Source organism: Leuresthes tenuis, unplaced genomic scaffold (genome assembly GCF_036924035.1).
Source record: "Leuresthes tenuis unplaced genomic scaffold, fLeuTen1.0.hap1 SCAF_1, whole genome shotgun sequence".
NCBI classification, from domain to species: Eukaryota; Metazoa; Chordata; class Actinopteri; order Atheriniformes; family Atherinopsidae; genus Leuresthes; species Leuresthes tenuis.
In genome coordinates, this window is record NW_027325355.1 from 35,684,213 (window position 1) to 35,699,780 (window position 15,568).

Sequence of the window (15,568 nt, forward strand, 5' to 3'; positions counted from 1 at the left end):
TAAAGAGGATTTCAGAAGACGGTTTCAAGCTACTGAGCTTCATCCACAATGAGTCAATGTGGAGAGGTGGTGCTTATTTAATGGCAGGTGGTGCTTATTTAATGGAAGGTGGTGCTAATTTAATGGCAGGTGTCACTTATTTAATGCCAGATGGCGCTTATTTTATGGCAGGTGGCGCTTATTTAATGCCAGTTGCCGCTTATTTAATGGCAGGTGGTGCTAATTTAATGCCAGTTGGCGCTTATTTAATGGCAGGTGGCGCTTATTTAATGCCAGTTGGCGCTTATTTTATGGCTGGTGGCGCTTATTTAATGGCAGGTGGTGCTTCTTTAATGGAAGGTGGTGCTAATTTGAAGGCAGGTGGCGCTTATTTAATGCCAGTTGGCACTTATTTAATGGCAGGTGTCGCTTATATAATGGCAGGTGTCGCTTATTTAATGCCAGTTGGCGCTTATTTTATGGCAGGTGGTGCTAATTTGAAGGCAGGTGGCGCTTATTTAATGGCAGCTGGCGCTTATTTAATGCCAGTTGGCGCTTATTTTATGGCTGGTGGCGCTTATTTAATGGCAGGTGGTGCTTCTTTAATGGAAGGTGGTGCTAATTTGAAGGCAGGTGGCGCTTATTTAATGCCAGTTGGCACTTATTTAATGGCAGGTGTCGCTTATATAATGGCAGGTGGCGCTTATTTAATGGCAGGTGGTGCTTCTTTAATGGAAGGTGGTGCTAATTTGAAGGCAGGTGGCGCTTATTTAATGCCAGTTGGCACTTATTTAATGCCAGTTGGCGCTTATTTTATGGCAGGTGGTGCTAATTTGAAGGCAGGTGGCTCTTATTTAATGCCAGTTGATGCTTATTTAATGGCAGGTGGCGTGAAACAGAAACACAACATTATCGTGGACCAGAAACGGAACATTACCGTGAAACAGAAACCGAACATTATCGTGGACCAGAGATCGAACATTACCGTGGACCAGAGACAGAACATTACCAGAGACAGAATATATGTAGAAAATACACATCGGCAACAATGTAATTTTTTATGACATAAAATGAATACACAAAAATAGACATTTAGTTAAAGTCCATTTAGTTTATTCTTTATAGGAACAAATAACATGTTTATTTGTTTAAAGACTTCAACAGGAATCAACACGTTAAGGCAGAAATAATAAATAGATATATATATTATCTTATCTGATAACTTTTTAAGAGGTTATGCTTATTTTCCTGCTTAATAATTTACTTTTTGTTCTATAATACAAAAAATATAATTCCAGAAAATAAAGATATGATTGTTAAATAGAAATAAAAAAAATTACACAGTTGGAATAAACAGCGTAAACCGGAAGTCGTGGAATCCTGAAGACTGCTTTGAAGAAGCTGCTTTCACTCTTTCAGGATGTCGGGAATGAACTCCTGGGCGTCTTTTAGTTCGTCCTTCCACTCCTGCGGGATGCCTCCTCCGCTGTAGCCGGCCCCGGCCCCCAGCAGGGCCCCGAGCGCAGCCCCGCGGTTACAGTTTTCACCTGGAGAGAAAGGAACAGAGATGGAAGATAGTCCAGTGAGACCAGTGCGAAGGTCAGCCCATAGTTTTGCACTGTTGAAATACACAATCAGTACCAGCTTCATGTAGTTAAAGAGAAGAAGTTATCGGTTATTAGCTGAAATATCCTCCAAAATATCCTTCCAACTTTAGTTTCTAACTGGAATATGTTTTAAATTTCCTTCCCCACAGGAATCCAAACATGTTGGGAAACCCAGTAAAGAACCAGTTTCTGCTGCTGGTGGAACTGGTTCGGTTCTCCAGAGTCAGACCTGGAACAAACCAACATGTTGGGAAACCCAGTAAAGGCCCAGTTTCTGCTGCTGGTGGAACTGGTTCTGTTCTCCAGAGTCAGACCTGGAACAAACCAACATGTTGGCAAACCCAGTAAAGGCCCAGTTTCTGCTGCTGGTGGAACTGGTTCTGTTCTCCAGAGTCAGACCTGGAACAAACCAACATGTTGGGAAACCCAGTAAAGAACCAGTTTCTGCTGCTGGTGGAACTGGTGCGGTTCTCCAGAACAAAAAAAAAAGTTTTGTTTTGTTGTTTTTCAGAAGTTTGGCGGCTGCATTTCGTACAGTCGAACTCTCAAAGTTACTTTAGCCTTCCTGAGAAGACGTTTCTCATCCTTTCTTAAATTAAAGGCAGATTCTGTGAGACTAATCTTTCTTTTTGGGTGTTTGTTTCGGTGAATAAAGGGAAACAATGGTGTCAAAAGCTTCTGGTCTAACCTCCACAGTTGGTGTTTGCCAGGATTCCTCCTTTAGGGTCGTCATGAAACTCGTGAGCGAGGTAGAACAAGCTGGACAGCGCACCTGTGGATTCAACAAACACAGGTAAGAGTCTGTTCCCTTCGTATCTTTTCCATGTAAAACCAAACCAGATGCTGACCTTTGTTGTAGCAGGCCAGACCCAGGTAGTTCACAGCGCTCTGGTGGACCTTCAGTCTCTCCTCAGAAGACACAGGAAACCTAAACCATCAGTTATACACCGTCACTTTTATGGGTTAGCAGAAAATCTTGTTTGTACTGTTAATTTATCTGTTTGTACTGTTAATTTATCCGTTTGTACTGTTAATTTATCCGTTTGTACTGTTAATTTATCCGTTTGTACTGTTAATTTATCAGTTTGTACTGTTAATTTATCCGTTTGAACTGTTAATTTATCAGTTTGTACTGTTAATTTATCAGTTTGTACTGTTAATTTATCCGTTTGTACTGTTAATTTATCAGTTTGTACTGTTAATTTATCAGTTTGTACTGTTAATTTATCAGTTTGTACTGTTAATTTATCCGTTTGTACTGTTAATTTATCAGTTTGTACTGTTAATTTATCAGTTTGTACTGTTAATTTATCCGTTTGTACTGTTAATTTATGCGTTTGTACTGTTAATTTATCCGTTTGTACTGTTGATTTATCCGTTTGTACTGTTAATTTATCCGTTGGTACTGTTAATTTATCCGTTTGTACTGTTAATTTATCCGTTGGTACTGTTAATTTATCCGTTTGTACTGTTAATTTATCCGTTTGTACTGTTAATTTATCTGTTTGTACTGTTAATGTCTCCATTTGTACTGTTAATTTATGCGTTTGTACTGTTAATTTATCCGTTTGTACTGTTAATTTATGCGTTTGTACTGTTAATTTATGCGTTTGTACTGTTAATTTATCCGTTGGTACTGTTAATTTATGCGTTTGTACTGTTAATTTATCCGTTTGTACTGTTGATTTATCCGTTTGTACTGTTAATTTATCCGTTGGTACTGTTAATTTATCCGTTTGTACTGTTAATTTATCCGTTGGTACTGTTAATTTATCCGTTTGTACTGTTAATTTATCCGTTGGTACTGTTAATTTATGCGTTTGAACTGTTAATTTATGCGTTTGTACTGTTAATTTATGCGTTTGTACTGTTAATTTATCCGTTGGTACTGTTAATTTATGCGTTTGTACTGTTAATTTATCCGTTTGTACTGTTGATTTATCCGTTTGTACTGTTGATTTATCCGTTTGTACTGTTAATTTATCCGTTGGTACTGTTAATTTATCCGTTTGTACTGTTAATTTATCCGTTGGTACTGTTAATTTATCCGTTTGTACTGTTAATTTATCCGTTGGTACTGTTAATTTATGCGTTTGAACTGTTAATTTATGCGTTTGTACTGTTAATTTATGCGTTTGTACTGTTAATTTATCCATTTGTACTGTTAATTTATCCATTTGTACTGTTAATTTATCCGTTGGTACTGTTAATTTATGCGTTTGTACTGTTAATTTATGCGTTTGTACTGTTAATTTATCCGTTTGTACTGTTAATTTATCCGTTTGTTAAAGGGGAAGTTATTTCCTTATATATGGACCTTATTTCTGGCATGAAATACGTTCATCTCCTCACTGAGAATAGTTTGGTGAAAGTCGGCGTCCTTCGGAAGATATTTAGATAACTGGAGATCCATATAACGGAGTGAACGGGGCTTAGAGGATGCAGCCTCTAAATAAGGCATTATCTGTCTTTATTTCACCAATACTTTAAGAAGAATGAATGAACGAACGTGTGCTATAGCTCTGTTAGCTCATAGCTGCTGTGTTGTTATTGGCAGCTATCGGGGTCTTATTGAGGACTTTCTACACAGAATAGATAAACGTATTTTATGCCAGAAATAAGGTCCAAGTTTTATAAAAAACAAACATCCCCTTTAAAGAGGATTTCAGAAGACGGTTTCAAGCTACTGAGCTTCATCCACAATGAGTCAATGTGGAGAGGTGGTGCTTATTTAATGGCAGGTGGTGCTTATTTAATGGAAGGTGGTGCTAATTTAATGGCAGGTGTCGCTTATTTAATGCCAGATGGCGCTTATTTTATGGCAGGTGGCGCTTATTTAATGCCAGTTGCCGCTTATTTAATGGCAGGTGGTGCTAATTTAATGCCAGTTGCCGCTTATTTAATGGCAGGTGGTGCTAATTTAATGCCAGTTGGCGCTTATTTAATGGCAGGTGGCGCTTATTTAATGGCAGGTGGTGCTTCTTTAATGGAAGGTGGTGCTAATTTGAAGGCAGGTGGCGCTTATTTAATGCCAGTTGGCACTTATTTAATGCCAGTTGGCACTTATTTAATGGCAGGTGTCGCTTATATAATGGCAGGTGTCGCTTATTTAATGCCAGTTGGCGCTTAATTTGAAGGCAGGTGGCGCTTATTTAATGGCAGTTGGTTCTTATTTAATGGCAGGTGGTGCTTATTTAATGGCAGGTGGTGCTTATTTAATGGCAGGTGGCGCTTATTTAATGCCAGTTGGTGCTTATTTAATGGCAGGTGGCGCTTATTTAATGCCAGTTGGTGCTTATTTAATGGCAGGTGGTGCTTATTTAATGGCAGGTGGTGCTTATTTAATGCCAGTTGGTGCTTATTTAATGGCAGATGGTGCTTATTTAATGGCAGGTGGTGCTTATTTAATGGCAGGTGGCGCTTATCTAATGCAAGTTGGTGCTTATTTAATGGCAGGTGGTGCTTATTTAATGCCAGTTGGTGCTTATTTAATGGCAGGTGGTGATAATTTGACGGCAGGTGGTGCTAATTTGATGGCAGGTGGTGCTTACACCAGATGGGGTTTTGGACGGATGGTGAAGAAGCTGAACTATGACCCTATAGTAGAATAGTAGTAGATATTTAGTCTAACCCCAAGCCTGCTGAAAACACTCACAGATATTTTACTTTAAAGGACTTTCAGGTGATTTTAAAGAAACTTCTACAAAGTCTCAGTCTGACCTGGCAGCCTTGCGGCTGTAGCTCTGGCAGGTGTCCCAGGCATCCAGTCTCCTCAGAGCGTGTTCAGCCTGGTGGCGGACGCTGGCCCCGCCCAGCACGGCGTGCAGCGCCCTGCCGTAGATTGATACGTACTCGGGCACTTTGGGGTGAGGATGGGTGAGCTTCACGAACTCCACCGCTGCTGACACCTGAGGGTGGAGGCTAAAGATCAGACAGGACTGTCATGGCTGTTTTACAGAATGCGCTGATCTGTGTTCACTCACAGCTTGCTCCTCATTGGCTGAGGCAGAGAGCAGGATGAAGGGGAGGATCATGGGAAGGCAGCCGATGGCATCCAGCTGACTGTCGGGGAACGGGGAGCTCAGTTTTTGCCTGGAACGCTTCTCTGCGAACTTCAGAATCTGGAAACCAAAGAGAATCCAGTCAGACGGGACAGATGTGACGCTTCGCAGCAGCCAGGTGGGGAGTTTTACCTCATGTGGAGAGGTAGGTTTGCTTTCCCGCCAGTCGGCGAAGAACGAGCGGTGGAAGGACTCGGCATACGTGTCAGAGTGCGAGCCTGGTGTGGTCAGGAACTGGACGTAGTCTGACAGAACGGCGGCTCGTGCGTCCGGTTGGGAGACGTCAGCGAAACGCCCGGCGACGAGCGTCCGAGCCAGTCGGAGGGAGCAGAGGACGTTCAGAGTGCTGTCGCCCGCCTGAAGACCTGCAAGATCACAGAGGAGCGGATCAGGACCAGCACAGTCTCACCATGCACAGCTGCACCTGTTTTTCAGGGGGTGAGACCATTTCTGAAGGACGGGGGTGTTTTAAACCAGCGCTGTCAGCAGCGGATCATTATCAGATATTATGTGTAAATCCGGGTAATATGAATGATAACTAAAGGAGTGGAGGGATCCCCGGTTTCAGTTCACTGTTCCATCAACACTTTAACCTGCTGCTTCTGAAACCAGGAATATACCTGCTTTGAATTCCAGAAATGCGTGTTCCTCACAGCTGCGTTTATTTGGAGCAGCATGTGAGTGACCAGTAGGGGGCAGTGTATGTATTTGACTTGATGGCAGCAGGGAAACTTGAAAGAAAAGCTTGTCGAGCGCATCCACAGTTACCCGAATCTTTCTTTTTCCAACACAAAGTGATGATGTGGTTGTGAAAATAGTCTGTGAGAGAACACAGCCTTTTTAAAATGGATACCTCCCTGAGAAATGATGCATTTAAACCATCTAAACCAACAGATACTGAGTTATGAATCATCTGTGACAACTCAGAATGAAATGAACCATTTTTAATTCAATCTTTGATGGAGTGAAAGAGGAAACCAGCGGAAGCACTTTGGTATTTTCTTCTCATCAGTTGTTGTTTTTTATTTTGTAAAATAGGTTTTATATCATTGAACTGATATTAATTCACAAACATCACTGTTAAATCAGCCAAAATGGAGCTCAGACTGAGTTTATAATATTCAGTGAATATCAACTGCGGCTGTAAAATCAACATGAATCAGAAAAAGTGCTTCGGTTTCGAGGTTAGACTCAGTATTCATGTCTGATCACCTTTCAGAATTCATTCAGTTAGATTTTGCTTTCTGGGTACAAAAGTATGGACAAAGAACATAAAATTAAACTAAAACAATGAGACAAAAAGCAGGAAAGAGACAGAAAATGACCGTTACCTTGGTGATAGTGAACCGTGCCGTTGGAGGACTTCCACAAGTCCAGCTTATCGTGAAGGATGACACTCCCGACCACATCGGGCAGCTTAGCGCCGGATGACCAGGCGGTCCGACCGCTGCCAGCTGCAACACAACAGAAACCAGGTCAGAAAACCGCGTTCTGGGGCCTCTTTTATTCCACACTGTGGGTGAACCTGCCGACCGCTCAGTGTTCGTACCGGTGTTGGACAGGCTGAGGATGCTGGACGGGTGTCGCTCTGCTGGCGAGTTGAAGCCTGATATCCACCCTCCAAAGTCCCTCCTGATGTCATTGATGTTGTAGTACCAGTGCACAGGCATGGAGGCGGAGTCTGCGGCGCACATCGCCCAGAACGCCTCAGACACCGCCCGCCGTGCTGCAGACATGTCAGCCGAGCGTTCAACACCAACCAGGTGAGGAGAGTCCAGAGTCTGAGGAACAAATCTGGGTTTCAGGGGCCTCTCTGACACGTAATGCAACTGTAACATAAGCAAATAACTCAAATTACAAATGATCAACCAAAGCCGAGAAGTTACAAAATCATGACAGAAAAGTAAAAAATGACATTTATAACTGTTTTCTCTATATATATAAAATATAATAATAGGTCAATTAAAACATTACCTAACAAGTTTTAAACTGGTAAATATGTTGATAGTTTGATTAATTTTATTAAATAAATAGAAACACAGAAATTATCGTTATGAATAATCGTCAATAAATTAAATTTAATACAAGTTAAACTTTTTAAATTAACTATAAAATAAGAAATTAAAACATTTCGTGACATGATATGTTGATGAATAGATCAATAAATGTAAAAATCTGAAAACTAAACAGAACTTTTAATCCCTAACAGGCTTTTTGTTGATTAAATTGAATAAATTAAACATTATTAAATGAACGAAAAAGACTGAAAATTAAATAATTTAGTGAAATATCCTAATGCTGAATGAATAAATAAATGTTATATATTTAAAACTTTTCTTTACTAAATTAAAAAATAAAGTCTTGAACCAACATGTCAAATAAAAGAAAAGAGAAAATAGATAAGAACAGAACCAGAAAGCAGCCGGATCGATCCTGAGGCGCCCGATCAGTGATCAGACGACGCTGATCAGTGATCGATCAGTGGCAGAGCTGATAGACTGTATTTATACATTTCATTTTATAAAATAAACCACATTAAAGCTACATATCTTTACTTACCTGCAGCGCGCGGAGCCTCGTGCTGTCTGTCGGGCTTCACCTGTCGGCTCTGATCTAAACTTGCATAAGTTTCTTATTAAACTGTTACAAAACTCAACAGGAAGCGGCTAACGTTAGCATCTGAGGCTAACCGAAAGTCACGGAGGTAAAACCTTTTTGTGCGTGTTTCCCGACACGCGTTGCTCCCTATGTGGCGATTTTTAATCTAAAACCGGGTTACACAAACAACAAGCAGCTTTGTTTATGTTATGTACTGCGGTACAGTGCCCGATAGAGGTCAATTCGAAAAGCGAAGCGCTGCGACACTTTTGTAACTCTTTTTAATTTGATCCTGAGGTTAGACTTGCAGGTATTCAGACCGTCGACAACTCACATAAGTCACATAAGCGCCACAAAAAAGAACAAAAAGTGCAAAGTTATAAAACTTTACATCTTTAAGACATGTATTATTACTCAGTTATTTATTGAAGAAGGTTTTATAGCTCCTTAACCATGTTGACAAAGAATTAATCAAAACTTTACCTGATAAGTGACTACGATCCATTTTGGAGCTGAATGTTATATATTTATATTCTAACTGTAGTTTCAGTTAGCTTTGAACAGTTAATTGTGTCCGGGTGTATCTCTGTCAACCCATTTTATTACAACATACGTTTATGTAACGTTAAAATACTACCTGGCAGACCGCGATCAGGGCTTTAATATTCCTTTTAAAGAACAACGGGGGCCGTTATGGATCAATACGATGCGAACACATAAATCACTTTAGATTGGAGTGCATCCTCTGCACGACCCGTGTTTATCCGCTTTATTTAACTTTGAATTACACTTTTTGATGTTTTATTTACAATAATTACAGAGTTGATGTAGTTTTGATGAAATGGTGTCCGTCACCGCTGTGAGTTAGCGGCTAGCTTAGCAGCTAAACGGCTTAATGAATTAAAACGAGGCTAAATTTTGTTCAGATGGAGCCAACGTCGGTAACTGCGTCGAGTTAAAATGCCAGCACTGGTTAGTTAGTTTGTTAAACTGTTAGTAGACCTAACCTCACCGCTTCATCGCTGATATAAAGCTGCTTCCTGGAGCATTTTTGTTGTTAACCTGTTGGCTAAGGTAGCTGAGTGCTAGCAGGCTAATGTCTGTGGCTATCGGAGATGAGCTGGATCCACGGGACGTGGGTAAGTTTCATGTGATTTCAGAAGGTGTGTGGAGTACACATATGCCCTGTGATGGGAGATAACAGGTGATACTGGCAGCACACCTGCAGCAGGTGCAGCTAAACCTCGTGATAGAGGCTTTTTATGGACACTTTAACTGGACTACTTGTACAAAAGTGAGATTTTACCGGTATGAGTGAGTTTTACAGGTGTTATAAAGGTTATACCGGCCAGGAGATGACTCCCAAACAGTGCCACTGTCTCTGTGTTAATTAAATCCAGATCTGAGGAGCTCTGAGATCTGGTCTGAAGTGGTCCATATGGGGGAAATGGGCCAGAAGATCAGTTTTTCAGAGTAGCTCATCATCTTTTCATTTTCCAGACCTCAGACTTTGTCCTGATGTGTTTTGCAGAAAGAGCTAAGACCTTCTGGGCCAAGGAGGACATGGATCAGATTTTCACCTGGGTTTTTTCATACCTGGACCACCTGAAGAGAGTCCTGCAGAAGACCACGGCCACAGACCAAGGTACCGCCCCCGATCCTCGCTGATATAAAGCGTGGCGTTTCCTGTCCTGATGTCGGTGCTGTTTGTCCCTCAGAGTATGTTCAAGCCCTGAAGCTGCTGGAGGCTCTAAGCTACACCTCCTCGGTTTCCCCTCAGGACCAGGACTCCTCAGTGGTCCAGGTGGTCATCGGCTCAGGTAAATTCAGCCGTGATTAAAGTCACATTCCACTTTCATTTAAATACTTTTCCTACATTTTCCTACAAGACTTTTTATCCACAGACCCCCTCAGTTCAGGCTCATAATGTTTGGGACACAGTGATGGAGGCTCCATTAAAGCAGCCATGTTTAGTACTCAGTTTGTCCCTTTAAGTCTCTCCTTCAGCACATAGAAGACGTGCTCAGCTGGATTTAAATCAGCTGACTGGCTCGGCTTAGCATGTAGCAGTGCAGCCTCTCCATTGCTGTTCATGAAGTCTTCTGAGGACAGTCGTCTCTGTCAGAGACACACCTGCCTCCTGGAAACTGGTTCTTATCTGTTGGACGGGCCTTTGAGGAGTTTTGTCTTCCTTGGCCTACCAGAGCATTCTGATGTTGGTGATCCTCAGGTTTGATGGTTTTATTCTCCTCGTGTTGAACTCCAGACTCCAAACTGGAGTCTGGAGAAACACACCTGAGGACCCACACACACCTGGAAGCACCTGTCCCAAACACGATGGAGGGGCTGTAAATGTGTGTGATTTGGGGTATTTACATCCACTGGTTTTCTGAACAGGTGAGCTGCTGCCCACTGAGTTCTCCAACCAAAGCCCTGCCTCCTCCTCCCCGTCTTCCTCCCCCGTTTCTCCCCTTAAGGGGTCGAGCAGCTCTGCAACGCCCCCTGCTGGCAAAGAGGATCTGCTGCCTCCTCTGGTTCCTGTGCAGCTGCACTATCAGCCTCACACCTGCTGTAAGGTAAGCCTGTGACGAACGAGCTGATGAATCTGTAAAAACAGAAACCAGAACCGTCCCTGTGTTCCTGCTCCAGGCCTGCATGCCCAGTTTACCCAGCGTGCATCAGTCCACACCTCTGTTCTGGGGTCAGAACCCGCTGAAGGTCCCGCTGCTCTGCGGTTTCAAGAGACTGAGCGCCATGCCGCTGATGTCACCGAGCAGAGTGGACGGCGAGGCGGCGGAGGAAGACTGGAGCAATTGGGACGTCATTTACAAAGCGCCGTGTGGAAAGAGTTTGCGTAACTTTGACGACGTGATGTGCTTCCTGTTGGCTTCGGAGAGCTGCGACATCCTGCAGGTCAGCCTGAAAGTAGCCTCAACTGAGAAGTTTGATTTAGTGATTTCTGTCGAACTTACGGGACCCGCCTTCTTCCTGCCGCAGGTGGACTTCTTCACCTTCAACCCCTCGGTACAGTTAGACCCTCCGTCGGCGCTGGGCGCGCACCATCCTGAGCAGGATCTGAGCCGGGGGCTTGAGCCGACGCCAGTGGAGCTGTGCGTCGGAGACGGCGGCGCCCGTCCCACTGACTTCCGCTACAGGAAGGACCGCTGGCCGCATGGCTGCTTCCTGAGCCGCGACACGATGCTGTTCCGCACCTGCTGCGACTGCAGCGACGGCTGCAGCAACTGCGCCTGCGCTGCCATGACCACCGGAGGGCGGGGCTACAGCTACCATCGGTTACTGGAACCAGTACCGTCAGGGTGAGAGACGACATGTTTTACTACAGTCTTTAACCAGGTCAGTTGACTGGTGGACTTCTAAGTTTCTAAAGACCAAAAACGCCTTTTCAAACCATCCTGGCCCAACACTGGCTGATGTTATTTCTTAAGGAACGTCATTGGTTTTAAGTTTATGTCTCTGCTGTGCCCAGGCTGTATGAATGTGGTCCTTGGTGCGGCTGCGACCGGTCTGTATGCCAAAACCGGCTGGTCCAGAGAGGTATAAGAGTCCGCCTCCAGGTCTTTCAAACCGAAGACCGCGGCTGGGGTGTCCGTTGCCGAGATGACCTGGATCGTGGCACATTTGTGTGCATCTACGCAGGTGAGATTGTGCCTGGATCCCATGACCTTCCTGTCCATCCCTAACACTAAACTACCTAACCCTTTCCGTCCCTAAACTACCTAACCCCGTCCGTCCCTAAACTACCTAACCCCGTCCGTCCCTAAACTACCTAACCCCGTCCGTCCCTAAACTACCTAACCCCGTCCGTCCCTAAACTACCTAACCCCGTCCGTCCCTAAACTACCTAACCCCGTCCGTCCCTAAACTACCTAACCCCTTCCGTCCCTAAACTACCTAACCCCGTCCGTCCCTAAACTACCTAACCCCGTCCGTCCCTAAACTACCTAACCCTTTCCGTCCCTAAACTACCTAACCCTTTCCGTCCCTAAACTACCTAACCCTTTCCGTCCCTAAACTACCTAACCCCGTCCGTCCCTAAACTACCTAACCCCGTCCGTCCCTAAACTACCTAACCCCGTCCGTCCCTAAACTACCTAACCCCGTCCGTCCCTAAACTACCTAACCCCGTCCGTCCCTAAACTACCTAACCCCGTCCGTCCCTAAACTACCTAACCCCGTCCGTCCCTAAACTACCTAACCCCGTCCGTCCCTAAACTACCTAACCCCGTCCGTCCCTAAACTACCTAACCCCGTCCGTCCCTAAACTACCTAACCCCGTCCGTCCCTAAACTACCTAACCCCGTCCGTCCCTAAACTACCTAACCAACCCCGTCCGTCCCTAAACTACCTAACCAACCCCGTCCGTCCCTAAACTACCTAACCAACCCCGTCCGTCCCTAAACTACCTAACCAACCCCGTCCGTCCCTAAACTACCTAACCAACCCCGTCCGTCCCTAAACTACCTAACCAACCCCGTCCGTCCCTAAACTACCTAACCAACCCCGTCCGTCCCTAAACTACCTAACCAACCCCGTCCGTCCCTAAACTACCTAACCAACCCCGTCCGTCCCTAAACTACCTAACCAACCCCGTCCGTCCCTGTCCCTAAACTACCCCACCCCGTCCGTCCCTGTCCCTAAACTACCTAATCCCTAACCCTAAACTAGTTTTGACACCCCCCTCTTTGATGGTAGCACCCTTTTCCTTCTGGCAATAACACCCCGGTAGAACCCAGATAATCAACCCTTTCCGTCCCTAAACTACCTAACCCCGTCCGTCCCTAAACTACCTAACCCCGTCCGTCCCTAAACTACCTAACCCCGTCCGTCCCTAAACTACCTAACCCCGTCCGTCCCTAAACTACCTAACCCCGTCCGTCCCTAAACTACCTAACCCCGTCCGTCCCTAAACTACCTAACCCCGTCCGTCCCTAAACTACCTAACCCCTTCCGTCCCTAAACTACCTAACCCCGTCCGTCCCTAAACTACCTAACCCCGTCCGTCCCTAAACTACCTAACCCTTTCCGTCCCTAAACTACCTAACCCTTTCCGTCCCTAAACTACCTAACCCTTTCCGTCCCTAAACTACCTAACCCTTTCCGTCCCTAAACTACCTAACCCTTTCCGTCCCTAAACTACCTAACCCCGTCCGTCCCTAAACTACCTAACCCCGTCCGTCCCTAAACTACCTAACCCCTTCCGTCCCTAAACTACCTAACCCCGTCCGTCCCTAAACTACCTAACCCCGTCCGTCCCTAAACTACCTAACCCCGTCCGTCCCTAAACTACCTAACCCCGTCCGTCCCTAAACTACCTAACCCCGTCCGTCCCTAAACTACCTAACCCCGTCCGTCCCTAAACTACCTAACCCCGTCCGTCCCTAAACTACCTAACCAACCCCGTCCGTCCCTAAACTACCTAACCAACCCCGTCCGTCCCTAAACTACCTAACCAACCCCGTCCGTCCCTAAACTACCTAACCAACCCCGTCCGTCCCTAAACTACCTAACCAACCCCGTCCGTCCCTGTCCCTAAACTACCCCACCCCGTCCGTCCCTGTCCCTAAACTACCTAATCCCTAACCCTAAACTAGTTTTGACACCCCCCCTCTTTGATGGTAGCACCCTTTTCCTTCTGGCAATAACACCCCGGTAGAACCCAGATAATCATCCTTTTTACAGAGCCAAAGGGATGAATTGTGTTTGGGCCTCGGTTCAGGACGTGAACTTGGTTTAAACCCGTTTCCTGAACTATGTGCAGGTGTGGTCCTACAGAGGGTCCAGAGTCCCACCGAGCTGCCGCCCCCGAAACTGTCCAGAGCCGACTTTCCATCTGACGATGAGGTGGAGGTTGTCACCGAGTGGCTGGCCCCGCCGGTGCTGGAGGGGCGGAGCGACCTGCTGGAAACACCTCTATCCATTTCCCTGGCCACCTCGCCTCCACTGCACGTCCCTGTGATCCAAAGACCTGCCGAATCCACTGCCACGCCTCAGGACCGGGACAAGGTTTGTGTGAAAAGGATCAAGCCCTAAAACATGTAAAAAAGAGTCCAAAAAGAGGCAGTCAGACGGCAGCTGGATACTTAAAGTGAATAACCACTGTGAAATTATTATTATTAGCTCGTAGTTAGCATTAGCTCGTAGTTAGCATTAGCTCGTGGTAAAAAATGTTTCTCATTACTGGCTGAAACTTCACATCCTTGAAGGATAAAATTAAGGATTTAGCTTCCTGACAGATCTGAGAGTGGATCAAAGGGAGTAGTTGTTGGATTTATTGTATTTTATTAAATCCAAGTCTGCAACAAATGTCCTTCAAACATAGGATCCGATCCATTGTTTCCAGTATTTTCTACTAATTTCAGTTTTTTCAATTGTGACTATTTTTCTGTTTAATGTACAAATATATTAATATGACATGTTAATATGTTAACATATTAATGTAACGTTAATATGTTATTTTGGTCCGTTTTCTGTTGTTTACATGTTCAGTCGGTGTTGGTCGGAGGTCCAGAGTCTGCAGGTAAATTTATCCAAACTGAATTTTTAATGATAAAAAAACAACAGGTAACTGGTTAAAAACTTAAGAGCATCCGTTTCTTTAACTGAAACAGTCGGCTGTCGTGTGTCAGGTGACATGCAACAAGAGAAGGTTTCCACGGCGACGGCCCATGGCGTGAACGGCACAAAGACGGACAGCCAGAGGAGTTTAAAAAGAGCGGCGCTGATGGAGGACGTTTGTTTCGTGGACGCCAGCGTGGAGGGAAACGTGAGCCGCTTCATTAACGTGAGTCCGCCGGACATTTAGTTAATGTGTGACAGACATGTTGCTGCTTTTATTTCTGAGATCTCTTCCAACGTTTCTCCACCTGCAGCACAGCTGCCAGCCGAACCTGTTCATCCAGAACGTCTTCACCGACTCCCACGAACCCGCCTTCCCCGTCGTGGCCTTCTTCACCAGCAGGTGAGGAAGAAGATTCTGGCGACTCTTGCGGTTATTGCCAGTTGTTTTGGTGACTGATGCGTTTTTCCGTGGCAGGGTCGTGAAGGCTGGCTCTGAGCTGACCTGGAATTACTCAGCCGACGGACGGGCCGCGGCGCCGCAGAAGCAGGAAGTGCCCTGCCTCTGCCGCAGTGACGGCTGCCGGGGATGGCTGCACGCCGAGGACAACCTGTGCAACATGTGCGACTCCGAGGGCCCCAAAGCGATCGAGGCCCAGTGATTCCCACACATTCGATGCTGTTTCTGACTGAAATTAAGATGCTTTTCTTACTGTAATTTGTAATAAAACTCGTTTTGTTTTAACG

General features: G+C 45.0%; 2 protein-coding genes across 4 annotated transcripts; one reads left to right on the forward strand and one right to left on the reverse strand.

The window, feature by feature from the left end:
* Nucleotides 1-1,165: 1,165 nt before the first annotated feature.
* On the reverse strand, nucleotides 1,166-8,482 carry LOC140288834 (uncharacterized). Of its 2 annotated transcripts, none has more exons than XM_072379219.1 (9): nucleotides 8,207-8,482; nucleotides 7,197-7,428; nucleotides 6,979-7,101; nucleotides 5,780-6,012; nucleotides 5,570-5,707; nucleotides 5,307-5,494; nucleotides 2,435-2,514; nucleotides 2,275-2,358; nucleotides 1,166-1,526 (listed from the first exon to the last, which is right to left on the reverse strand). In XM_072379219.1, the coding sequence occupies exons 2-9, from the start codon at nucleotides 7,381-7,383 to the stop codon at nucleotides 1,387-1,389; spliced, it is 1,173 nt and encodes a 390-aa protein (XP_072235320.1). In that variant the 5' UTR covers nucleotides 7,384-7,428; nucleotides 8,207-8,482; the 3' UTR covers nucleotides 1,166-1,386. The 2 variants fall into 2 exon arrangements, with proteins under 2 accessions (XP_072235320.1, XP_072235319.1); XM_072379218.1 differs by having other exon boundaries at nucleotides 7,197-7,476.
* A 500-nt stretch (nucleotides 8,483-8,982) lies between these two features.
* Nucleotides 8,983-15,519, forward strand: LOC140288808 (histone-lysine N-methyltransferase SETDB2-like). 2 transcript variants are annotated; one of them, XM_072379217.1, is made up of 12 exons: nucleotides 8,983-9,384; nucleotides 9,777-9,890; nucleotides 9,964-10,065; nucleotides 10,643-10,821; nucleotides 10,895-11,158; nucleotides 11,243-11,562; nucleotides 11,733-11,902; nucleotides 14,025-14,269; nucleotides 14,753-14,783; nucleotides 14,875-15,047; nucleotides 15,141-15,224; nucleotides 15,300-15,420. In XM_072379217.1, the coding sequence occupies exons 1-12, from the start codon at nucleotides 9,342-9,344 to the stop codon at nucleotides 15,318-15,320; spliced, it is 1,746 nt and encodes a 581-aa protein (XP_072235318.1). In that variant the 5' UTR covers nucleotides 8,983-9,341; the 3' UTR covers nucleotides 15,321-15,420. The 2 variants fall into 2 exon arrangements, with proteins under 2 accessions (XP_072235318.1, XP_072235317.1); XM_072379216.1 differs by having other exon boundaries at nucleotides 8,987-9,384; nucleotides 15,136-15,224; nucleotides 15,300-15,519.
* The last annotated feature ends 49 nt before the right edge of the window (nucleotides 15,520-15,568 follow it).